The 25,640-nt window shown below is 37.7% G+C and overlaps 2 protein-coding genes across 6 annotated transcripts in view; one reads left to right on the top strand and one right to left on the bottom strand.

Moving 5' to 3' along the window:
* Positions 1-25,640, top strand: part of STARD13 (StAR related lipid transfer domain containing 13) — a 654,709-nt gene that overhangs the window by 571,370 nt on the left and 57,699 nt on the right. For all 4 annotated transcript variants that reach the window (XM_053708449.1, XM_053708450.1, XM_053708451.1 and 1 more), the window contains one exon: positions 12,027-12,108. In XM_053708449.1, the coding sequence (XP_053564424.1) occupies positions 12,027-12,108 (82 nt within the window). The remainder of the gene's footprint in view (positions 1-12,026; positions 12,109-25,640) is intronic.
* The window catches only part of LOC128654499 (uncharacterized), a 67,130-nt gene that overhangs the window by 18,637 nt on the left and 22,853 nt on the right, over positions 1-25,640 (bottom strand). The gene's annotated exons all lie outside the window — the stretch shown is intronic.

Genomic DNA, 25,640 nt, shown 5'->3' on the forward strand with positions numbered 1-25,640 from the left:
AGAGTAAAAGAGAGGGGAGAGAGAGCAAAAGAGAGGAGAAGGAGAGCAAAAGAGAGGGGAGAAAGAGCAAAAGAGAGGAGAGAGAGAGTAAAAGAGAAGGGAGAGTAAAAGAGATCATTAAGGGGTAAATGCAGAAAGATATGTATACATTTTGGAGCAACATATTCTGCCATCCAGATGTCGTCTTTTCCAGGGAAATCCCTGAATTTTCCAGCAGGACAACGCCAAACCACATTCCCAGATTACAAGCGCATGGTTGCATAAGCAGAGAGTGTGGGTGCTAGCATGGCCTGCCTGCAGTCCTGACCTGTCTGCGATTGAGAATGTGTGGGGCATTATGAAGTGCAAAATAAGACAACAAAGGCCCCGTACATTTGCGCAGCTGAAGACATACATAATGGATGAATGGTTTGAAATCCCGCTGGATAAACTTAACCAACTGGTGTCTTCAGTGCCCAAATGCTTAATCCTATAATATAAAAAGCCAAGTGTGTTTGTCTGAAACTGTCATGTGCAGTAGAGACTGCGTGAGGACAAACACACCTGGCCTTCAACAAACCAACCTGTCCACCGCGAGAACTGTAGGCATGATGGGGGTGGGGCCGGCTGGGCATGACGGGGAGGGACGTGTGGGCGTGACGGGGCGGGGCAGGAGCGGCCATGGCCGTGAGAGAGAGCAACAGAGAGGGGGGGAGAGAGAGCAAGAGAGAGCAACAGAGAGGTAGGAGAGAGAAAAGAGAGGTAGGAGAGTGTCACGACCTTATAAAAATATCAAGTTGTTCTAAAGAATAAGAAAAACTTCAAATTAGACCACAGCTGCTGAGATGTAATTTTATATTTATATGTGGCTTAGGATCACTTGGGAAGCACATAATTTACCTAATAGGTAAAGTGGGTCCCAGTTATATTCCTAAGCAGTTGTTATAAGTTTCAGGAATGATAAGGAAAAATGCTTATAACTGTCACCTGAGAGTGTTCACAGAAATACAGCTAAGCTACTGTTACTGAAACCAGCGTGGTAAAATGACAGAAGTTGAGGAGAATGTTAATTAAGCTGAGGTACAATTACTAAGTATCAACTGAGAAACACTTGTGAAACTGAAAGTTAACATAGTATCCCTTTTCGGATAAGCTGAGAAGAAAATACACAATAGTGCTTTACAAACAATTAAGCAGTGGTATTGAGTGTAATACTTAAGTATGGATAGTTGCAGATATTACGTATAGTTCGTAGACTTAAAGTAGGTTACCTTCGAAATAAGCCAGATGGTTAGGTTTCAGATTTAGGTATAACTCCTAATACCCAGTTAAGAGGTCCGGTAACGATGAGCAGAAAGGCATTAGCCTGGATTGTCCGTTTCGTTGGCGTGTGACGTCACCGCGGATTGATCTAGTAGATCCGGCCGGAGTTGTAGTTGATATCGTAGGTGCTGAAATTGCCGAGTTGCGGCTAAGCGGCTTTAATGAATTAAAAGGTCATGTTGGGTTGAGCTGTAACTCACATAGGTGATAACTATAGGTAATTTGAGGAGCGTGGAATTAAGGTGTACTTCAATACCAAGCAATTTGCTAAGAGACTGATAGACCTTTATAGGAAACAGGAAGTGGTTAGGTCTGGAATTAAAGGGACAGCAGCTCAATGAACTGGTAAGCAAGTGATCTTTAAAGGGAATCCTGACAGAATCCCCCCTTCAAGGAGCAACTCCGGGGCTCAAGGACTGGGACGGTCAGGATTCCTGCGATGGAACAGTGCAACCAATCGAGGAGCAGAGATGTTGACAGCAGGCTCCCACGAATCATCATCCGGAGTATAATCCTTCCAACGGATGAGATATTGAAGAATTCCTCTATGGATTCGGGAGTCCAAAATAGATTGTACTTCGTATTCGATGTTAGGGTCCACAATAACCTCCGGAGAAATAGTAGCAGAAGAGGGATTCCTGAGAGCTTTATAAGGCTTTAATAGGGAAACATGAAAGGTGGGGTGCACCTTCATAGAATCGGGTAGTGTAAGACGAACAGCATTAGAGTTGACAATTTGAGCCACTGGAAAAGGTCCGATGAACAGAGGAGCGAATTTCCTAGAAGGGGTGTTGAGTCTAAGGTTTTTCGTAGATAACCAAACTAAGTCTCCAACAGAGTATATCGGAGACGGAATTCTCTTCCTGTCATAGTAGTACTTTTGGGTCTTCTTTGCATCCTCTATAGCAGCTTTGATAGTAGAAAAGTTAGATGTAATGAGAACGGAAAGATCAGATATAGTGGGTGATAAACTCTGATTGTCAGAGAGTAATTGAAATCTGGGATGGTAACCGTAGTTCACATAGAATGGAGTTTGTTTGGTTGTGGAGTGAGTGGTGTTATTGAAGCAGAACTCTGCGTAAGGCAAATGTTTTGACCATTGTAGTGGTTGCGAAGAGCAATAGATCCTAAGGAATTGCTCAAGCCACTGATTTGACCTTTCAGTCTGGCCATTGGTCTGAGGATGGTATGCTGAACTAAGCCTTTTATCAATTGAAAAAACCTTACAGAATTCAGTCCAGAGTTTGCTGGAGAACTGAGTTCCACGGTCAGTAAGGATAGTATTGGGAATACCGTGATGTTTGAAAACATGAGCGATAAGAAGTTGAATGGTTTCAGATGCAGTAGGAAGTTTATGGTAAGGGATGAAGTGTGACATTTTACTGAAGAGATCGACAACAACTAAGATGGTAGTGTTATTGTCGGATTTCGGAAGGTCAACGATAAAATCTAGAGCAATCTCTTGCCAAGGTTTGCTAGGAGTAGGTAACGGAATCAAAAGTCCATAAGGAGCATGTTTAGCTCTTTTGGAGATAGTACATTCTGTACAAGTAAGGACATATTTCTTAATGTCTTGATAAATTCCCGGCCACCAGTATGAACGTGAGATAAGTTCTTGTGTTTTTTTAACTCCTGGATGTCCAGCAAGTAAAGATTCATGGGAAGACTGAAGAACTAGTTGTCTTAATGTAGGAGGTATATAAATCTTGTTCTTGAAATAGTATAATCCATCAGTTTTCTTCTGGAGCTGGGAGATTGGTTTAGTGGAGTCCAGAGATTGTTCATGAATCAGACTGGAGTTGGTGTCAGTGACGAAGGAGGCAAAGTTTTCCGCTGGGATGATAGTATCCTTTGGTAAATTGAATCGAGTATGAGTAGGTAATCTAGACAAGGCATCTGCCTTGTGATTCTTCCCCGCTGGTCGGTATACAATCTGAAAATTAAACCTAGAAAAGAAAAGATTCCAGCGGACTTGTCTAGCGGAAAGTGTCCTTGTTGATTTAAGGTATTGGAGGTTCCTATGGTCCGTATATATGATAGTGGGAAATGAAGTACCCTCTAGAAGGTGTCGCCAATGTTCCAATGACATCTTGATGGCAAGGAGCTCTTTGTCTCCAATGGGATAATTTTGTTCTGAGCTGGATAAACATCGAGAAAAAAAGGCTACAGGATGAAGAGGTTGGTTTATGCCTGAACGTTGGGATAAAACTGCACCCACAGCTACATCTGAAGCATCGACCTCCAAAGTGTAGGGTAGTTCAGGGTTAGGAAATCTCAGAATCGGTGCAGTAGTGAACTGGATTTTTAACATATCAAAAGCTGATTGGGCTTCAGAATTCCATTTAAACGGTGTACCTGATTTGGTTAAATGAGTTAGAGGCTTTGTTATGTTCGAGAAGTTCTTTATGAACTTCCGATAGAAGTTAGCAAAGCCAAGAAACCTTTGTACCTCTTTCTTTGATTTAGGTGAAGGCCACTCCTTAATTGCCTGAATTTTAGTTTGTTCCATGTAAATTCCATTAGATGTTATAACATAACCTAAAAAGGTTATACTCTGTGTGTTGAAAATACATTTCTCTGGTTTGGCGTAGAGGAAATTGCTTCTTAACCTAGAGAGTACCTGTCTTACATGTAAAATATGTTCAGAAAAGGTCTTTGAGTAAATGAGTATGTCATCCAGCTAAATGACAAGGAAAACATCTAGAAAATCTCTGAAAAGATCGTTGATTAGATATTGGAAAGTGGCAGGGGCGTTACACAAACCGAATGGCATCACGGTGTATTCGTATAGACCATACCTAGTACGGAACGCCGTGAGCCATTCGTCACCACTTCTGACACGTATTAAATTGTAAGCCCCTCTGAGATCTAATTTGGTGAAGTATTTAGCCCCTTCTAGTCTTTCGATCAGTTCAGGGATAAGTGGTAAGGGGTACCGGTTCTTTATTGTAACTTTGTTAAGTTGTCTATAGTCTACAATAGGCCTTAAGGAGCCATCCTTATTTTTCACGAAAAATATACCCGCTCCTGCTGGAGAGGTGGAAGGGCGAATGAAACCCTTCCTTAAATTATCTTCTAGATAGGTCTTTAGATGTAAAAGCTCGGGTTTAGATAAAGGAAAAATATGACCGTATGGTATCTGTGCCCCTGGCACTAGCTCAATAGGACAGTCATACTTCCTGTGGGGTGGAAGGTTTTCAGATTCGGTTTTACTGAAAACATCTGCGAAATCCCTATACTGTTTAGGTAAAATTATCTCATCTTGTACAGGGGTGAAGTGCATGATATTAAGAGGGAAACATGTTGTACTGCAATATTTGGAAGGAAATTTAAGTGTCAAGTTTGTCCAGTTTATGTCAGGGTTATGTAAAACTAACCAATTCAATCCTAGTATGACTGGAGAAGCAGGTGAAGCAATTACATCAAATGTAAGATATTCTCTATGTTGTTCAGGGGTAGATACTAGAATTGGTATTGTTTGAAACTCTACTGGACCTGAAGAGATGGGCCTTCCATCAATACCCTTTAATAAAACAGGAGACTTTTTCCGAATAAGCGGAATTTTATTGATAAATGTATAATCTTTATCAATGTAACAAGCTGTCGCTCCAGAGTCAATTATTGCGGGCACGTTGAGACGGTGTTGATCCCACTGAAAAGAGAGTGAAAGCTTACAGTATATCGTTCTTGTGACAGATGTATTACAGCAAATATTAAAAGTTGTGAACTCACCCTTGTTAGATCTCTGTAGTGCAGGACATTCTTTAACTGAGTGTTCATCTGATGCGCAGTAGAGACACAGATTATTTTCTCTGCGCCTAATCTTTTCTTGGGGACTTAACGGGCCTTTCAGGAAGCCAATTTCCATTGGTTCAGTGTTAGTTTTGTGAGAAGATGTGGCAGACGTACTACCAGAACCCTTTTTAGAGTATGTCTCTGGATATGTTCTTTCATGTTGTCTTTCCCTTAATCTTCTATCTATAGTAATACTGAGCTTCATTAACTCTTCTAATGTGGCAGGAATGTCAGTGCGGGAGAGTTCATCTTTTACAGGATCAGATAGACCCAGGCGGAACTGATTCCTTAAAGATAAATTATTCCATTCGGAATCTTTTGCCCACCTCTTGAAATCTGAAATGTAATCCTCAACTACCCTTTTCCTCTGTTTCAGAGCCCTAAGTGCTGTCTCTGCAGTCTGCTGTTTGAAAGGGTCTTCATATAATTGACCCATGGCCAATAGAAATTGATCCAATGAATTGAGTATATTTTCATTGGTCTCAAAAAAACTGTTTGCCCAACTGCGTGGCTCCCCTCTAAGGAAAGAAATAATAGTTAGAACTCTGGTTCTATCATTGGGATAGGACTGGGGTTTTAACGTGAATAGCAGGAGACATGCATTTTTAAAGTCTCTGTAGTGTGCCCTGTCACCATATAATTTTTCAGGGAGACTAACTTGTGGTTCAGGGGAATGTATTTTTGTCTCTAAGTAATCCTTTATATAAGCTTTAAGTGCTACATTTTCTGCTTTTAATGTATTAAGGCCATCAGCCAGTAAATCAACTTTCTGGTTTAAAGACTGTATTTCTGCGGTCATCTCAGCTGGATCCATATTAAAGGGCTTGGTATTCTGTCACGACCTTATAAAAATATCAAGTTGTTCTAAAGAATAAGAAAAACTTCAAATTAGACCACAGCTGCTGAGATGTAATTTTATATTTATATGTGGCTTAGGATCACTTGGGAAGCACATAATTTACCTAATAGGTAAAGTGGGTCCCAGTTATATTCCTAAGCAGTTGTTATAAGTTTCAGGAATGATAAGGAAAAATGCTTATAACTGTCACCTGAGAGTGTTCACAGAAATACAGCTAAGCTACTGTTACTGAAACCAGCGTGGTAAAATGACAGAAGTTGAGGAGAATGTTAATTAAGCTGAGGTACAATTACTAAGTATCAACTGAGAAACACTTGTGAAACTGAAAGTTAACATAGTATCCCTTTTCGGATAAGCTGAGAAGAAAATACACAATAGTGCTTTACAAACAATTAAGCAGTGGTATTGAGTGTAATACTTAAGTATGGATAGTTGCAGATATTACGTATAGTTCGTAGACTTAAAGTAGGTTACCTTCGAAATAAGCCAGATGGTTAGGTTTCAGATTTAGGTATAACTCCTAATACCCAGTTAAGAGGTCCGGTAACGATGAGCAGAAAGGCATTAGCCTGGATTGTCCGTTTCGTTGGCGTGTGACGTCACCGCGGATTGATCTAGTAGATCCGGCTGGAGTTGTAGTTGATATCGTAGGTGCTGAAATTGCCGAGTTGCGGCTAAGCGGCTTTAATGAATTAAAAGGTCATGTTGGGTTGAGCTGTAACTCACATAGGTGATAACTATAGGTAATTTGAGGAGCGTGGAATTAAGGTGTACTTCAATACCAAGCAATTTGCTAAGAGACTGATAGACCTTTATAGGAAACAGGAAGTGGTTAGGTCTGGAATTAAAGGGACAGCAGCTCAATGAACTGGTAAGCAAGTGATCCTTAAAGGGAATCCTGACAGAGAGAGAGCAAAAGAGAGGAGAGAGAGAGCAAAAGAGAAGGGAGAGAGAGCAAAAGAGAAGGGAAGGAGATCAAAGAGGGGGGAGAGAGACCAAAGAGAAGAGAGAGAGCAAAAAAGAGGGGAGAGATAGTAAAAGAGAGGGGAGAGAGCAAGCAAAAGAGAGGGGTGAGAAAGCAAAAGAGAGGGGGAGAGAGAGCAAAAGGGAGGAAAGAGTGACCAAAAGAGAAGGGAGAGAGAGCAAAAGAGAGAGGAGAGAGAGAGCAAAAGAGAGGGGAGAGAGAGAGCAAAAGAGAGGGGAGAGAGAGCAAAAGAGAGGGGGGAGAGAGCAAAAGAGAGGGAAGAGAGAGCAAAAGAGAGGGGGAGAAAGAGCAAAGGAGAGGAGAGAGAGAGAGAGCAAAAGAGAGGAGAGAGAGAGCAAAAGAGAGGGGAGAGAGAGCAAAAGAGAGGGGAGAGAGAGTAAAAGAGAGGGAAGAGAGAGCAAAAGAGAGGGGAGAGAGAGCAAAAGAGAGGGGAGAGAGAGTAAAAGAGAGGGAAGAGAGAGCAAAAGAGAGGGGAGAGAGAGCGAAAGAGAGGGGAGAAAGCAAAAGAGAGGGGAGAGAGCAAGCAAAAGAGAGGAGAGAGAGAGCAAAAGAGGGGGAGAAAGAGCAAAAGAGGGGGGAGAGAGAGCAAAAGAGAGGAGAGAAAGAGCAAAAAAGAGAGGAGGAGAAAGAGCAAAAGAGAGGGGGGAGAGAGAGCAAAAGAGAGGGGCGAGAGAACAAAAGAGAGAAGAGAGAGACCAAAAGAGAAGGAAGAGAGAGCAAAAGAGAGGGTGAGAGAGCAAAAGAGAGGGGGAGAGAGACCAAAAGAGAGGGAGAGAGAGAGAGCAAAAGAGAGGGGGGAGAGAACAAAAGAGAGAGGAGAGAGAGCAAAAGAGGATGGAGAGGGAGAGCAAAAGAGAGGGGGAGAGAGAGAGAGAGCAAATGAATGGGGAGAGAGAAAGCAAAAGAGAGGGGGGAGAGAGAGCAAAATAAAGGAGGCAGAGAGAGAGAGGGCAAAAGAGAGGGGGGAGAGAGCATGCAAAAGAGAGGGGGAGAGAGAGAGCGCAAAAGAGAGGGGAGAGAGTGCAAAAGATAGGTGGCAGAGAGAGAGTGCAAAAGAGAGGGGGAGAGAGAGAGCAAAAGAGAGGGGGAGAGAGAGCAAGAGGGGGGAAAGAGAGAGAGAGAGAGAGAGAGAGAGAGAGAGAGCAAAAGAGAGGGGAGAGAGAGCAAAAGAGAGGGGGAGAGAGAGCAAAAGAGGGGGAAGAGAGAGAGAGCAAAAGAGAGGGGGTAGAAAGAGAGAGCAAAAGAGGGGGGAGAGAGAGAGCAAAAGAGGGGGGGGAGAGAGAGAGAGCAAAACAGAGGGGGAGAGAGAGAGAGCAAAACAGAGGGGGAGAGAGAGCACAAAATAGAGGGGAGAGAGAGCGCAAAGAGAGGGGGGGGAGAGAGAGTACAAAAGATTGGGGGAGAGAAAGCAAGAGAGCAAAAGAAGGGGGGGAAGAGAGAAAGCGACAGAGAGGGTGGAGAGAGCAAAAGAGAGGGGGAGAGAGAGCGCAAATGAGAGTGGGAGAGAGAGAACAAAAGAGAGGGGGAGAGAGAGAAAAAGAGAGGGAAAGAGAGAGAGCAAGGGGGTGGGACCCCTGTACTGCAAAAAATGGCCAGTGTAAACGGGCTTTAGGACTAGTAAGTGTAAATTAAAGAAAAGGGGATGTTACACAGTGGTAAACAGCCAATATGAGACATAATATAAAAAATATATGGACCCAGATTCTAAAATAATGTAAATTATTACAACACCATGTGTTGGATGAAACAAACATAATATTTGATACACAAACATTCATCTTTTGGATGAAAATTGATAGTTTTAAGATTTATATAGCACAGCGCCATCTGCTGGATAAAAGTTTATATCTCAGAGGAAACAAGATTATTCATAGATATTTAATTATTAACAAAACCTCATATATTCAGCTGACTCTGTTACAGTACAGGCTAAAAAGTGGCTTTTCCAGTATTGTATATGCACAGTATTATTTATCTTTAGAAGAAGTTATTGCGAACAAGAGACATTTTCACTTTCTCCTGGGAAGATCCAAAGACCTTAATTCTTGCTTTTTCCAAAACCCCTAATTTTTCACATTTTAAAGAAAATGAAGAAGGAAAAAAGCTTATACTTATCCCATACATTTCCTACTTGAGGCTCATATTCCCACCGCATGAACGGTGAGTGTTTGTAAGAGCGCCCTCTACCTGTGCAGCATGATATTGTTTTATTATTGCTTTAGCTTCATAGCTTCATACTGTGTAGTACTATTAGATCAAATGGTTTATTTTATTTTCTAAAGTAATCCTGCTTTATATGCATTCCCTAAATAATTCAAGCTGCTCTGGGTCATGTAAGTCTTGTTTTGTTTTTGTTTTCGTTTTGTTTGTTTTTTTGTTGTTTTTTCTCACTCTGATCTCCCTATTTCAATACACCAGAATCAAGGACAACCACTTTTGTGTGACCTTTCATGTTGTTTCCAAATTCTAACACTCCAATTCATTCATTCCCATTGCAATATGTTATCACCTATAATATTTTTCACTACAGCAATTTGGCAGTGGTATTCCAGTTAATCTGAAAACCATTTTTAAACATATTTTCACAGGATCTTAAGACCTTTCTATTTTAGCATTGATGGCCTCTTGAAAAAAAAAATCTGGTGTCTTTTAAACACCACATCTGTATTTTTCAAGTGCTAATGTATTTTCTCTTGTTCAATTCAAATATTAAAAATCCTGATTGTGCTAATCATTATGTTTTCGTTATTCCAAAGTGTCTGCACTGTGTGTGTATAAAGTATATGTGGTGAGTGTAAAATAATTATCCCAAGACAAGGTTTTTTGTTCTCTGGAGTTCTCCCCACATCAAACTGTGAATGCTTAAATGCATCTTATAAGCATAGACTAATATCAAAGCCAGACTGTTATCTGGCAGACATTTGTGCCCACGGATAATAATCCGACAAGGAAATGTCTGTCGGATAACAGTCCAGCCGCGGCCAAATGTGTCCGATCCTACTCACGTTTAACTCCGCATGGACCCATCACAGCCTCACTCTAATGGCATGACGTATAGTGAATCTTTATTTAAAATATTACAAAAAGGACAAACATAAAATATTTATATTTTTTTTACATATTTATTATTTTTTATAATATATTAACTTATAATTATATTTATATATATATAAGAGAACATTCTGGAGCTTATCTGTTCTTGTATAATAGTGAGTAACGAGCGTGGGCCTGCGAGTTAAAGGGACAGTATACTGTAAAATAGTTTTTTCCTTAATGTGTTTACAATTGCTTTTTTACCAACTGCAAAAATAACTGTAAAAATGTATGAAAATTAGCTTTTTAAGGTTTATTTGTGTATATTAAAGCTCTGATTTTGTGTTTTGAAGCCACAGCCTAATAAAATAGGTTGAGCTTGTAGGTATAATCAGATCTCATTACTGTATCATAGCATCTTTATCTTATATCTGTCCATAAAACAATCACCTGTACTTTTAGAGAACAATGGAAAATCAACATTTTATTACCTTATCGCTGCTATAGCCCACTGGGACTGTAATTTCTTCTGCTGGCTGTGTTTACAAAGCTTATCTATAGCTTGGACCTGCGGCCACAAACTTTCAGAATAGGTGGGGATACCACATGCTAAATCAACTATTTCAAATGCCAATATAAGGGTAAAGGAGCTACTTGTAAACAATTTAATACACTTCAGCAGGTAAAGTGGAGCATTGGGAACAAATTAAAGGGGAGAATTTTTTTTAGTAAACTATCCCTTTAAGAGAAATAAACGTCAGCCAATTGTGACTGTCGGTCATTTCTCCACTGGGAATATAGACTCTCGGACATATGTCTGACAGACAAATGTGCTTCGGCATTCAGTCCGAGAACCGTGTAATATAGGATACAGCAATGTAGCAATATTGAAGGGTCATATTAAAGGATATAAAAACCCCAAAATGTTTTGTTGTGATTCAGACAAAGAGTACAATTTTTAACAACTTTCCAATTTAATTATATTATCAAATTTGCTTCATTCCCATCGATATACCTAGGTTGGTGTCTGGAGCACTACAATGAAGGAAATAGTGCTGCTCTCTAGTGTTCTTGCACATGGATAACATTCTTTCAAAACTACTGCCGTATAGTGCTCCAGACACATGCACGCTCCTGAGATTATGCCCCTGCTTTTCAACAAAAGATACCAAAGGACAAAAAAATGATAACAAGTAGATTAGAAAGTTGCTTAAAATTGCATACTTTGTCTGAATCATGTAGGGAAAGTGTTGGGGTTTATGTCCCTTTAAATCCTGCAATAATGACTTTATAGATAGTTTACCTTATTGATTAAAAAAAAGTAACTCAAATTGTCTTTTTTATTTTATTTTTTTATTATTTTGTAAGCAACAAACCCCTACGGATTGTAATACGGAATATTTGTCATTTACTGAGGCCGGATAATATTCTATTGTTTATTGTATAGGTTGAACTCGATGGACTTTTTTCAACCTCATCTACTGTGTTACTCCATTTGGTTGCCAAGAAGAGCTGGCGGCAAAGGGATTTATTTTAATCTGATTTAAAAAATAAATATATTTTAGTTTTCATTAATTGTGCTGTGTCTTATTCTATATCTTCGTTTTCTTTACTTTAGCTTGTACTTAAAGGGATAAGAAAGTCAAAATTAAACCTGCATGATTCAGAGAGAGCATAAAATGTTAAGGCACTTTTAAATTCACTTCAATTTTCAAATGTATTTTGTTCTCTTGGTATATGTTGTTAAAAAATAATATGTACATATGCTACACTACTGGGCGCTGGCTGGTGATTGGTGCCTGGACAAATTTGTCTCTTGTGATTGGATCACTAGATGGGTTCAGCCAGCTACCAGTACTGCAGTGTTGCCCCTTCAGCAAAGGATACCAAGAGAATTAAGCCAATTTGATCATAGAAATAAATTGGAAAGTTGTTTAAAATTGAATTTGCTATCTGAATGTTGAAAGAAACCTTTATGTCTCTTTAAGTTTGTGTCCTACAGTTTATTTTAAATAACCGTGGGATTGGCTTTAATATTGTCTCTTTTTCTAGATTCCCAGTTTCCAATTGACATTGCATCTGTGAAAAGAGATCATGATTTTCTTGACAGAGACCATGTAGAACCACTTTGCAGGTAACAGTTCTAATATTATTTTCAGTTTATAAATATTTTTTTTTTTTTGCATTATATTATTAAAATACAATGACATAAATAACATAAAATGTATTATAGCAGCCTCTGGGCTTGCACATCTCACTACATTTCCTCTGTAATGGGGAAATAGTTATAGCTATTTGATTAAAGTGTCAGCTTATATTATTAGTGCATATTATTGTGCAGCATTAGTACAAAGGGGGAGCTGTTTACCTGTTTTGACATGTAAGTCTCCAGAATCATTAAACCAAATGAATACATTAAAAAGAATCACATAAGTAGGGTCTTATATGCAGTATATGTGGCTATCAGTGGGAGTCAAAATAATATTTGCATGAGAACCAATATCGTTTGAACTCAACATACAAAACACAAATTAAATAATCGAATTTCATTGAACTCATGTAATGATAAAACTTATACTTTAATGCTTAGAGTTGTTAAACAGTTTGTTATTTTTTACAATTCCATCTATTGGTAATGGCTACAACTCAATCATAGTTCAGAAATGAAGCCCATAATTCTGCAACAGAATCATAACAAATTGCTAAATTGTAGTGAAAGTTTGTTATCTGCTTTCCAACTAGTAAAGGGGTATGAAACCCATTTTTTTATCTTTCATGATTCAGATAGAGCATGCAATTTTAAACAACTTTTTAATTTACTACTATTATCATTTTTTCTTCGTACTATTGGTATCTTTATTTTAAAAAGCAGAAATATAAGCTTAGGAGCTGGCTAATTTTTGATTCCTCACCTGGCTAGCGCTTGCTGATTGGTAGCTAAATGTAGCCACTAATCAACAAGCGCTACCCAGGGTGCTGAACCAAAAAAGGTCTGACTCCTAAGTGTACATTCCTGCTTTTTCAAATAAAGATACCAATAGAATGAAGAAAAAAAATTATAATAGGAGTAAAATAGAAAGTTGCTGAAAATGGCATGCTCTTACAGAATCATGAAAGAAAAAATGTGGGTTTCATATCCCTTTAACACTTACATTGACCCCTGCCAGGTTTAATCACAACAGTGACCCCCAAATCACACACCGGTTTTGGCCTTACTTGCAACCCTGACCTACCTGCTGATCCTACAACCACACACACCCAACATCCAAAGAATATTCCCTACATAATGATCCTTCAATCATTAAATACCCATATATGATACCTTATCACAACCCTGCCAATGCATTAGCACCCCCTAACACATGTGGAACCCTCTCCTACCTCTATATCCCCCTATCTGATAGTAATACAAAACAAAAATGCAAGTGATGGCCCTATCTGTCAATGTCCTCTGTAATTAGCCTCCTCTGCAGTAACATCATTTCTTGCTTTCTTCTTTTTCGGTATGGGCTGTTCCTTGACCTTTACTGTATTATTTAACATAAGCTTATACAATCATGTGTGTTGTGGTTGGAAGACTCACTGTCAAAACTGAGTCTACCTACTTTTCTGATTGGCTGGCTACTAGGACCTACACTGGTGAGGTTAGGGGCTATTAAAACTACATCTGGTGCTCTGGAGGACCAAAGCAATTGTGTATAATATATAATATAGGTACTAGTATTAGATGAATGCAGTGAATCATTTATCTCTGTCTGCGTTGCCTTTTTTGCTTTTTTTAAAAAAAATTAAATACATTTTATAAAAATATTCCCTCAGATATTAATAATGAAAACATTCATAGTATAAAACAATAACTTATTGTTTTATATATTTGTTTTTATTATGAACCTAACAATTATGGATGTAAACATATCGGTCTTCATTCATATATCATTACTGACAATTAGTGAGCCAGCCGATCTGCCTCATGACCCTCTCTCATTTAGACTTACTGTATCTGAGCACCTTCTGTTATATACTTATATAAAATTGAGGATTACACTTGCACTAGTTACTTTACTAAAACATAGATGTGGTTGTTTACTGATATATAGAGCGTTACTTTACAGTGTTCTCCCCAGGACTTTTTTAATGGGTGCACCACCTTGCTGATTTTGCTGACCATCTGGCTAAAAATGTAGTAAAAATAAGCTGAAATCAGCTAATACTAACATGTTCAATGTTTATTGATCAAATTAGCATGAAATGTATTTATGTTAAATTATGCAAATAATGTGTGCATTGGATAGTAGAAAATTTTATCATATTAGAAAGTATTTCCACACCCCCATCCAACTTAATAATGCCACCCGGCAGGGAACATTGTCCATGGAGAACACTTCTTTGTATTTATGATTCTATTTGAAACTTGTTTTTAGATGGCTTAAAATATTTGTAACCTTGTATTATTTTACTCAATAAAAATGAAATAAAAAAATGACTGACCATCCCTAAAAGTCTTAATACTGTACATAACTCTCAGAAAAGCAAACAGCTAGATCCTGCCTACTGCTCATCAGCACAATATATACTGTTAAACAGGACATTCTCCATACATAGACCAGTGAATGAGTCACAGTAAATCTAAGATCTGAATTAAGAGAAAATACCTGAGCAAATAGTAGGATACAATGGATAATAAGTCGATTCAGTTTCACAAAGATGTAAATATGTGTCTAATCATGATCCACATAACTAAATGTGCAAGCACTCATCAGCTCAGCTAAATATCCAAAAGTTCACTTCCATTATATTACAGTTTATACTCAGATAAGAGACATTTAGGGTGCTGCGGCTCCCATTAGTGATAAAGAGAGTAAATACATTGTAATTACAAGACATTTATGTTGTTTTCCTGTAGAAAACATTACAGCCAATTCTAAACATTTTTAAAACAAATTAGCATCTTGTTTGCTGTGATTGTTTTTCAATAGCCAATCTTCACCCACCAATTGTTTTATTTGTCGGAGTCAATCTGAAATTGAGTCTGAAAACAACAAGGCTAGCAGTGGTCATAATGTTAGTTCAAAGTGTTTTACAGTTGTTTTTAGTTATAGACAATTGGGGACATATATGTTGCAGGGTTAGCCTAGAGAAAATTAGATTGTTTACTTCAATTTATGAGAATTAGAAAATACACAACTTTTAAGAGCTAAATTAAACGAAAGGTGGCAAAATGAATAATGAAAGTATATTGCAAAGTTGTTTTACTTTACATAACTAAATATTTTTTATTGAAATCTCAGGTGTATACTGTCCCTTTAATAACACCATACTAAGGTGTCTCCTATTTTAACAAGGGGTTTTTTTTGGTTCCTATATGGATATATTAAAAGTTTTATTAAAGGGACACTAAACCCAAATTTTTTCTTTCATGATTCAGATAGAAAGTTGCTTAAAATTGCATGCTATAATTTACTCCTATTATCAGTTTTTCTTCATTCTCTTGCTATCTTTATTTAAAAAGCAGGAATGTGATGCATAGGAGCCAGCCCATTTTTGGTTGAGAACCTGGGTTATGCTTGCTTATTGGTGGGTAAATGTAAGTCTCCAATAAGCAAGCGCTATCCATGGTGCTGAACCTAAAATGGGCTGGCTGCTAAGATTTACATTCCTGCTTTTAAAATAAAGATAGCAAGAGAACGAAGAAAAATTGATAATAATTAGAAAGTTGCTTAAAATGTCATGCTCTATCTGAATCATGAAAGAAAAAATTTGGGTTCAGTGTCCCTTAAACTCGCAGGGACACTGCGAGTTAAAGGGACACTGAACCCAGTTATATTTAGGTAGAGATCATGTAGACCAGCACTAGAGCAACATAATTGTTGGAAGTCATATTAAAAGGATTCATGGAGAGACCAAGAATTATCCATTTATATGTTGTAACAAAGAGTTACGCGCCTTATTAGAAACCCCAGTGCATATCAGTAGAAACCCCAGAGACAGTGAAAAAGGAGGGTGAAATTGGGTCTTTTTAGTTGGTAGATTGGAAATTAATCAGTTTTATTTTTGTGGTTGACATATGTCATAGATGATAATTAAACGATCTTCCAAGTGTGGATAACAGAAGGGGTTAATCACTGCTATATGTGGGGTTCACATAAAGTTTTAATGAGGTGTCAATCAATCCTCTGTATATTCCTTCATTGTTCTTGATTTAACTGACAGAAAGGGAAAGTCATTGCTCTACATTCCTGCTTTTAAAACAAAGATATCAAGAGAATGAAGGAAAAGTGATAATAAGAGTAAATTAGAAAGTTGCTTCAAATGTCATGCTCTATCTGAATCATTAAAGAAAAAAATGTGGGTTCAGTATCCCTTTAATTAGTAAATAGTTTGTCTTGTCATAACTGTGAAAGTTTTCCTTTAATAATAGAGAAAACTAATTTGATTTTGTGTTTTCACAGCTACATTTTATTTTTAGCATTCCAGCCATTATCTAGCCCTACAGAGAGCTGAAATGCTATTTTATACCATGGTGATCTAATGAAAAGTGTTTATTTTGTCAGAGGCAAAAGTGTAAACTATGTCATGTTCCTTCATTTTATCCATAAAGTACATTGCTTTGTCTGTCCTAGGGTTATGTGAGTTTTTGGGGCAAGCTTATGAAAGAATCATTTCAGATGTACAACCATTTATACATTGCTATTGTTGTTGTATACGCTGTTATAGCTAGCTGGTGCCCTCCATGTTGCAAAATGCTTTTTTTTTTTTTTTTCAAGTAAATGCCCACAAGACCCATATGGGGAAAACCTATATTGTGTATTATTATTGTGCAACAATCCTGTTTACGTGGTCTTGAAAAGTAAGTTACCGCCCATTTTGGCATCAAATCAGGAAAATATAACGTGCGCTTTCCACAACCTCCAGTTTTTGCACAAATTTAAGTTTATGAGGTCCTTTTTTAATCAAATCTACTGGTTTCCTCCAGCAAATCTAAATATTTGGGGTTAACTAGCTTTCTTGTTTCCTGGTCTACAGTATTTTCTCTACCTGCTCAAATATCCAGATAGGTTTTTAGTTGTAGATAGATAGATAGATAGATAGATAGATAGATAGATAAAATAATGCATGGCTTGGGTTTTTCCTGTTTCACCTCTGAGGAATGATAGTAGTTATCTTATGATTCATGTTTTCCTTTTCATCTACTCTCTTTTAGAATAATGGGGAGATTGTCCAACAGTGGATGTGCCTGTTTATATCATATTCAAGTAGTTTACCATTCCTTTGAAGACTTATTCTTCCTTGAAGGATCCTATGGGTTATATGTGTATAATAGTACAAAATAACAAGTGATACAATGTGCACTTTTCAAAGAATACATAGTAACAATGTAGACAGGGAAGATTGTCATCTAGTGAAGATCTCTCCACATCAATATGTGATTGCCTCAATATAAAAGATAAAAATAATACAAACAATAGTGTTATATAGTCTTAAAAAGGGAATTCGGTCCTGTTCTAAATGGACATTACTTACGCTCTTGTGAGCTGTTAACCCACCCATTAGTATCAACACCAATTTTAAAAATGTGTCAGGCAGTATAGCGTGTTAACTGTAAGTATTAATCCCATTTTTTAAAACAACAAAATGTTAATCACATGTAGCAAATAACAGATACACAATCTGTGTTCATAGATGGATAGTGTTCATAGGGATACGGGTTAAATGGTTAGGAATCCTTGCACTTTTGTTGATGGATTATCTTATAATAGAATTCTATCAGCCAATCGGAATTAAGGTAGAAAAAATCCTATTGGCTGATGCAATCAGCCAATAGGATTGAGCTTGCATTCTATTGGCTGATCCAATCAGCCAATAGAATGCGAGCTCAATCCTATTGGCTGATTGGATCAGCCAATAGGATTGAACTTCAATCCTATTGGCTGATTGCATCAGCCAATAGGATTTTTTCTACCTTAATTCCGATTGGCTGATAGAATTCTATCAGCCAATCAGAATTCAAGGGACGCCATCTTGGATGACGTCATTTAAAGGAACCTTCATTCTTCAGTTGGACTTCATTGGAAGAGGATTCTCCGCGTCGGATGTCTTGAAGATGGACCCGCTCCGATCCGGATGGATAAAGATGGAAGATGCCGTCTGGATGAAGACTTCTGCCCGCCTGGAGGACCTCTTCTGGCCGGCTTCGATGAAGACATCTTCCCATCTGGAGGACCACTTCTGCTCGGCTTTGTGGAGGACTTTGGCCCGGCTGGATGAAGACGTCTCAAGGTAGGGTGATCTTCAAGGGGTTAGTGTTAGGTTTTATTAAGGGGGATTGGGCAGGTTTTAGAGTAGGGTTGGGTGTGTGGGTGGTGGGTTTTAATGTTGGGGGGGTATTTTTTTTTATTTTTTTTTACAGGTAAAAGAGCTGATTACTTTGGGGCAATGCCCTGCAAAAAACCTTGTTAAGGGCTATTTGTAATTTAGTATAGGGTAGGGATTTTTATTATTTTGGGGGACTTTTTTATTTTATTAGGGGGATTAGATTAGGTGTAATTAGTTGAAGAAAGTTGATAAAACTTGAAATTATTTTATTATTTTCTGTAATTTAGTGGGGGGGTTGTACTTTATTTTATTTTATTGTAATTAATTTAATTTAATTTACATAATTAATTTATTTATAGTGTAGTGTTAGGTGTAATTGTAACTTAGCTAAAGTTTTATTTTACAGGTTCTTTTGTATTTATTTTAGCTAGGTAGTTATTAATAACTATTGTACCTAGTAAAAATAAATACAAACTTGCCTGTAAAATAAAAATAAACCCTAAGATAGATACAATGTAACTATTAGTTATATTGTAGCTAACTTAGGGTTTATTTTATAGGTAAGTATTTAGTTTTAAATAGGAATAATTTAGTGAATTGTAGTAATTTTATTTAGATGTATTTAAATTATATTTAAAGTGAAGCTAAAGTTTTTGTACCCATCAATCCTATTTACAACCCTTTTAGTAACTTAAATCAAGTCGCTAGCTTTATTTTTGAAAAAACATTATTGATTTAAGTAATTTTATATCTATATTTTTCTTACGCTTCCTTTCCGTTTCTCCTCCCATTCACTATTTCCTGGTTTAGGATACCGTGACGTATAGAGTGGTCCCACCCGCTCTATACTTGTATACTCAGCTCGTGCACATCGAGCATCGATTCTATACTACGCATGCGTCAATACTTTGCAACATAGTATTGAATGAGTAACGAGATTCATTCAATACTATATTTGCCAACATAGAGACTGGTTCTTTTTTTTTGCGGTCAAAGCTATGCCTACAATACATAGGGGATAATGCGCATGCGTGAAGCGTGGACGCGCGCGCTTGGGAACTGCAATTTAGAAACTGTTACGCATGCACATCACGAACCAGACCATGATGACGTAAATTAACGGCCAGAGAATCAATTGGATGGCTGCACAACGTGATCGTTGTTTAAAAAAAATAAAAAAATTGACGGGTTGTTTTTCGGATAGCCGAGTAGATGAGAATAACATAGGATATCGCAGGTAATATTAAGATTTAGAAATATTGATGAATTAAACTTATATTTATTTGCCTTGATATATTTAATTTTTAAGAATAGAGCGTTTGTATTTACCTTCACTTTAAGTTAGGGGAGGTGTTAGGGTTAGACTTAGATTTAGGGGTTAATACATTTAATATAGTGGCGGCGACATTGTGGGCGGCAGATTAGGGGTTAATAAATGTAGTTAGGTTGCGGCGACATTGGGGGCGGCAGATTAGGGGTTAATAACTATAATGTAGGTGTCGATGATGTTGGGGGCGATAGATTAGGGGTTCATAAGTATAATGTAGGTGGCGACGGTGTCCGGAGTGGCAGATTAGGGGTTAATAATATAATGCAGGTGTCGGCGAGGTCGGGGGCGGCAGATTAGGGGTTAATAAGTGTAAGATTAGGGATGTTTAGACTCGGGGTTCATGTTAGGGTGTTAGGTGTAGACATAAAAAGTATTTTCCCATAGGAATCAATGGGGCTGCGTTAGGAGCTGAACGCTGCTTTTTTGCAGGTGTTAGGTTTTTGTTCAGCCCCATTGATTCCTATGGGGAAATCATGCACAAGCACGTTTAGCCAGCTCACCGCTACCGTAAGCAGCGCTGGTATTGAGGTGAGATGTTGAGCTAAATTTTGCTCTCCGCTCACTTTTCTGCGGCTAACGCCGGCTTTCAGAAAACTCATAATACCAGCGTTGTTTGTAGATGAGCAGTGAGCAGAAACTGCACGTTAGCACCGCAAGCCTTACCGACTAAAACTCGTAATCTAGCCGATAGTTTTTTGTGGGATCTCAGGTTGAGATTAACTGGATAATTATTATTATTATTTGAAATGGCTTATAGAATAAGCTACATTGTGTAACACACTGTGTTGTATTGTTGCTTTTTAAGCTCCTGCTCTAGTGTTAACAGCGCTAGAAGTAAGCTTCTTGTGCTCGTCGGTTGTACCTGTATTATGTGTTGAAAGTAAACTGTTTTCGCTTGTGCATTAACTCGACAAGCGCAAAAAGCTGAACTTAGAATATTGCATGTGCATTCACATATTCCCCCCACAAATTAGCATACACATGATTACATATAGGTATAGATACATACAGATATATATACAGTATATAAGAATATATATTTATAAATACTTAGAACATATTCTGCTATGTGCAGAACATTGGAATGTGAAATATTTACAGTAAATACACACTATAACACTTTATTAAATAGGAATATTGCAATAATATACTTTTACATGTTTTCATCTACTTAACTGCAAAGGGCGCCAATGCATATATATATATATATATATATATATATATATATATATATATGTGTGTGTGTGTGTGTGTGTGTGTGTGTGTGTGTGTGTGTGTAATTATGTGTTTATATGTGTATATATGTCTGTAGATACAGTACATATGTACACATATTAATACAAATGTACACACACATAAACACACACACATATATGTGTATATATATATATATATATATATATATACACATACATATACATATTTAGACATATATATATACAGGGAGTGCAGAATTATTAGGCAAATTAGTATTTTGACCACATCATCCTCTTTATGCATGTTGTCTTACTCCAAGCTGCATAGGCTCGAAAGCCTACTACCAATTAAGCATATTAGGTGATGTGCATCTCTGTAATGAGAAGGGGTGTGGTCTAATGACATCAACACCCTATATCAGGTGTGCATAATTATTAGGCAACTTCCTTTCCTTTGGCAAAATGGGTCAAATGAAGGACTTGACAGGCTCAGAAAAGTAAAAAATAGTGACATATCTTGCAGAGGGATGCAGCACTCTTAAAATTGCAAAGCTTCTGAAGCGTGATCATCGAACAATCAAGCGTTTCATTCAAAATAGTCAAAAGGGTCGCAAGAAGCGTGTGGAAAAACCAAGGCGCAAAATAACTGCCCATGAACTGAGAAAAGTCAAGCGTGCAGCTGCCAAGATGCCACTTGCCACCAGTTTGGCCATATTTCAGAGCTGCAACATCACTGGAGTGCCCAAAAGCACAAGGTGTGCAATACTCAGAGACATGGCCAAGGTAAGAAAGGCTGAAAGACGACCACCACTGAACAAGACACACAAGCTGAAACGTCAAGACTGGGCCAAGAAATATCTCAAGACTGATTTTTCTAAGGTTTTATGGACTGATGAAATGAGAGTGAGTCTTGATGGGCCAGATGGATGGGCCCGTGGCTGGATTGGTAAAGGGCAGAGAGCTCTAGTCCGACTCAGACGCCAGCAAGGTGGAGGTGGAGTACTGGTTTGGGCTGGTATCATCAAAGATGAGCTTGTGGGGCCTTTTCGGGTTGAGGATGGAGTCAAGCTCAACTCCCAGTCCTACTGCCAGTTTCTGGAAGACACCTTCTTCAAGCAGTGGTACAGGAAGAAGTCTGCATCCTTCAAGAAAAGCATGATTTTCATGCAGGACAATGCTCCATCACACGCGTCCAAGTACTTTACAGCGTGGCTGGCAAGAAAGGGTATAAAAGAAGAAAATCTAATGACATGGCCTCCTTGTTCACCTGATCTGAACCCCATTGAGAACCTGTGGTCCATCATCAAATGTGAGATTTACAAGGAGGGAAAACAGTACACCTCTCTGAACAGTGTCTGGGAGGCTGTGGTTGCTGCTGCACGCAATGTTGATGGTGAACAGATCAAAACACTGACAGAATCCATGGATGGCAGGCTTTTGAGTGTCCTTGCAAAGAAAGGTGGCTATATTGGTCACTGATTTGTTTTTGTTTTGTTTTTGAATGTCAGAAATGTATATTTGTGAATGTTGAGATGTTATATTGGTTTCACTGGTAAAAAAAAATAATTGAAATGGGTATATATTTGTTTTTTGTTAAGTTGCCTAATAATTATGCACAGTAATAGTCACCTGCACACACAGATATCCCCCTAAAATAGCTATAACTAAAAACAAACTAAAAACTACTTCCAAAACTATTCAGCTTTGATATTAATGAGTTTTTTGGGTTCATTGAGAACATGGTTGTTGTTCAATAATAAAATTAATCCTCAAAAATACAACTTGCCTAATAATTCTGCACTCCCTGTATATATGTATGTCTATGTTAAAGCCCTTTGCCTAAAATTTTTAACTAACTCCTGAGATCTCATATCTTTGAACCTTTATACCTTTTTTGTACAATTTTTTTATAATGTTTATTAGATGGAGTTATTATGAGTGTAAGTGTACTTTGTAATGTATTTTTGGTGTGTTTTCTGACACTTTTTAGTTATGTGAAACAGTTAACCAGAGCTCTGAGGACGCGATAATCATTCTAGCATAAATCGCAATTGCGCTCAAGCGATCATGTTTACTTTCAACTTGTAAACCAGTAGCAAACCCGATGAGCGCAAACTGTTAGCGCTCCACTCATAATCTGGCCCAATGTATTTTTGTCTGTTGCTATGATAAATGTATGATACCATTTCCAATACTGCAAATTGTTAATTTTTAACAAGGTTTAAGTACATGATAATTCTTTTATGTGCAAAAATAATTGCATCTGTTAATTTTGATATGATAACATTTTCCTAAGCTTAGTGCCTAATAACATTTAGAAAGAAGGAAGATAATACAGACCCTCTTTCATAAACCAGTAATTTGAGGAAAGGGTAACAGAGATACTCAGCCTTCAAATAAAGGGAACAGTCAATGCATACTGAAGTGTCTGGCATTAGGCTTTAATGAGCATTAATTAGTCTATCCTTTTTAAAAGGGATAATTAACATTCTAGGTGGGCCTTTTCTGTTTTTTATCTGCCACCAAAATCCATGTTTCTGCACACTGAATAGCTTTATTTGTACATTTGATTCCTGTGATGGATTAAGCAGTTAGGGGCAATCAGAGATTTGATTTGTGAAATCTTTTTAAGATTAAGAGGTATTTGGATATGAAGAGACCTCTGCTGTCTGTGCATGCAAATACTGTGCTTGCCATACTATGAATGACAGAAGCACTAATAAAGGCATGTTAACATTTATATATCCATAGTGAGTGTGTGTGTATATATATATATATATATATGTGTGTGTGTATTAGCAATTAAAGCGATATGAAACCCAAATTTTTACTTTCATGATTCAGATAGAGCATGCAATTTTAGAAACTTTCTAATTTACTCCAGTTATTAACTTTACTTTGTTCTCTTGGTATCTTTATTTGAAAAAGCAGGAATTTAAGCTTAGGAGCCAGCCCATTTTGGGTTCCGAACCCTGGGTAGCGCTTGCTGATTGGTGGCTACATTTAGCCATCAATCAGCAAGTGCTACCCAGGAGCTGAAACAAAAATGGGCTGGCTCATAACTTACATTCCTGCTTTTTCAAATAAAGATACTAAGTGAACAAAACAAAGTGTATAATAGGAGTAAATTAGAAAGTTGCTTAAAATTACATGCTCTACCTGAAAAAAAAATGTGGGTTTCATATCCTTTTAAGAACAGTGCAAAAAATAAACTGCACATAAAATACATTTTTAAAAAGTATTTTAAATAGTAATTCTGCAAAAATGTGTATTGTTTTGCAGTCCAGGGATATACCACTTGAAATACCTCTTGGGTATGTTTATGCTATTACATTTCCTTTGACCTTTTGGTAACAGATATAAATGAGGTCCTTGCACCGATCAAGCAATTTCTGTATAGAATGTTGCTAGGTCAGATATATGAATCATGAGGGAGGTACTTCAGCTTTTCTGGGGGAAAGCTTGTGAAATAGATAATGAAAGAACACTTTAAAATGTGTCTAGCTTATAATTAACCTTTTCAGTGCTATCGACGGCTCTGAGCCGTCGCAGAGTTTCCCACTCAGGTGCTAACGACAGCTCAGAGCCGTGGCTAGCACTCTCCCACCATGAGGGAGATCTGGGGGCTCCCACCCGCTCCTACCCCAGCGATCGGGCCTGTATAGTGACAGGCATTGCTGGGGCTTCACATTATGCGTGGTGACATCACACGCAATGATGTGATGTCATCACCGCACAACTTTATTTAAAAATAACAATGTTAAGGATAGGAAAAGGGGGCATGCTGCTTAGAAGCCTGTATCTCAGGCATCTAAGCAGCTACAAACTGCCAAGACCCACCGATGGAAAGGTAATCGCCTAACCTTTCCAACAGTGGGGATCTGAAGAAAAAAAAAAGAAAAAAGAAAAAAAAAACCTTTAAACAGCTTAGCACCCAGGTGGGAAAGTGTTTAGCACTCAAAAGGTTAAATATGCTATGGGGAATTGAATGTCACCTTAAAAGGATACTAAACCCCAAAAAAAATTATTTCATTATTCCGATAGAGCATGCAATTTTAAGCAACTTTCTAATTTACTCCTATTGCTTTGGAGCCAGCCCATTTTTGGTTCAGTACCTGGGTTACGCTTGCTTATTGGTTAGTTGAATATTTTTAACTAAAATATTTACTTATTACAGAGCAGCAATGCTTTTTTTTTTTTTTTGCATGGCAAATGTATAACTGATTTAAAGGGACAGTAAAGTCGTTGCTCAGATAGATCATGCAATAATAAATAACTTTCCAAGTAACTTCTATTATCTAATTTTCTCTGTTCTCTTGGTATCCTTTGTTTAAAAGCTTACCTAGGTATGCTCAGGAGCAGCAATGCACTACTGAGAACTAGCTATTGATTTGTGGCTGCACCTATCTCTCATTGGCTCACCAGATGTGTTCAGTGCATTGCTGCTCCTTCAACAAAGGATACCAAGAGAATGAAGCAATTAGATACTAAGTAAATTGCAAAGTTGTTTAAACCTGTATGCCCTATCTGTGTCATGAAAGAACAATTATTTTGTTTCACATCCTTTTAAACTGAAATTGACAGATCATTCAAAGAAAAATATTTAGTTTTTGCCCCAAAGTTTTGCTTTTGTGTTTAAAACTTTAATATACTTTTAAATGCTTAATTTTTGTTGCAACAGAGAAAATAAATTACTTTAATGCCCCTTTAATGTGTTATATTGATTGGACACAGTGGACCCCATTCCAATGGGAGTTTCTGCCCATTTATCTAAAGTTTATCAGTTGCATTAGGGCCACAAACACCCTCTAAAACATGACGCTAATT

This window comes from Bombina bombina, chromosome 3 (assembly GCF_027579735.1).
Source record: "Bombina bombina isolate aBomBom1 chromosome 3, aBomBom1.pri, whole genome shotgun sequence".
In the NCBI taxonomy this organism is placed as follows: domain Eukaryota; kingdom Metazoa; phylum Chordata; class Amphibia; order Anura; family Bombinatoridae; genus Bombina; species Bombina bombina.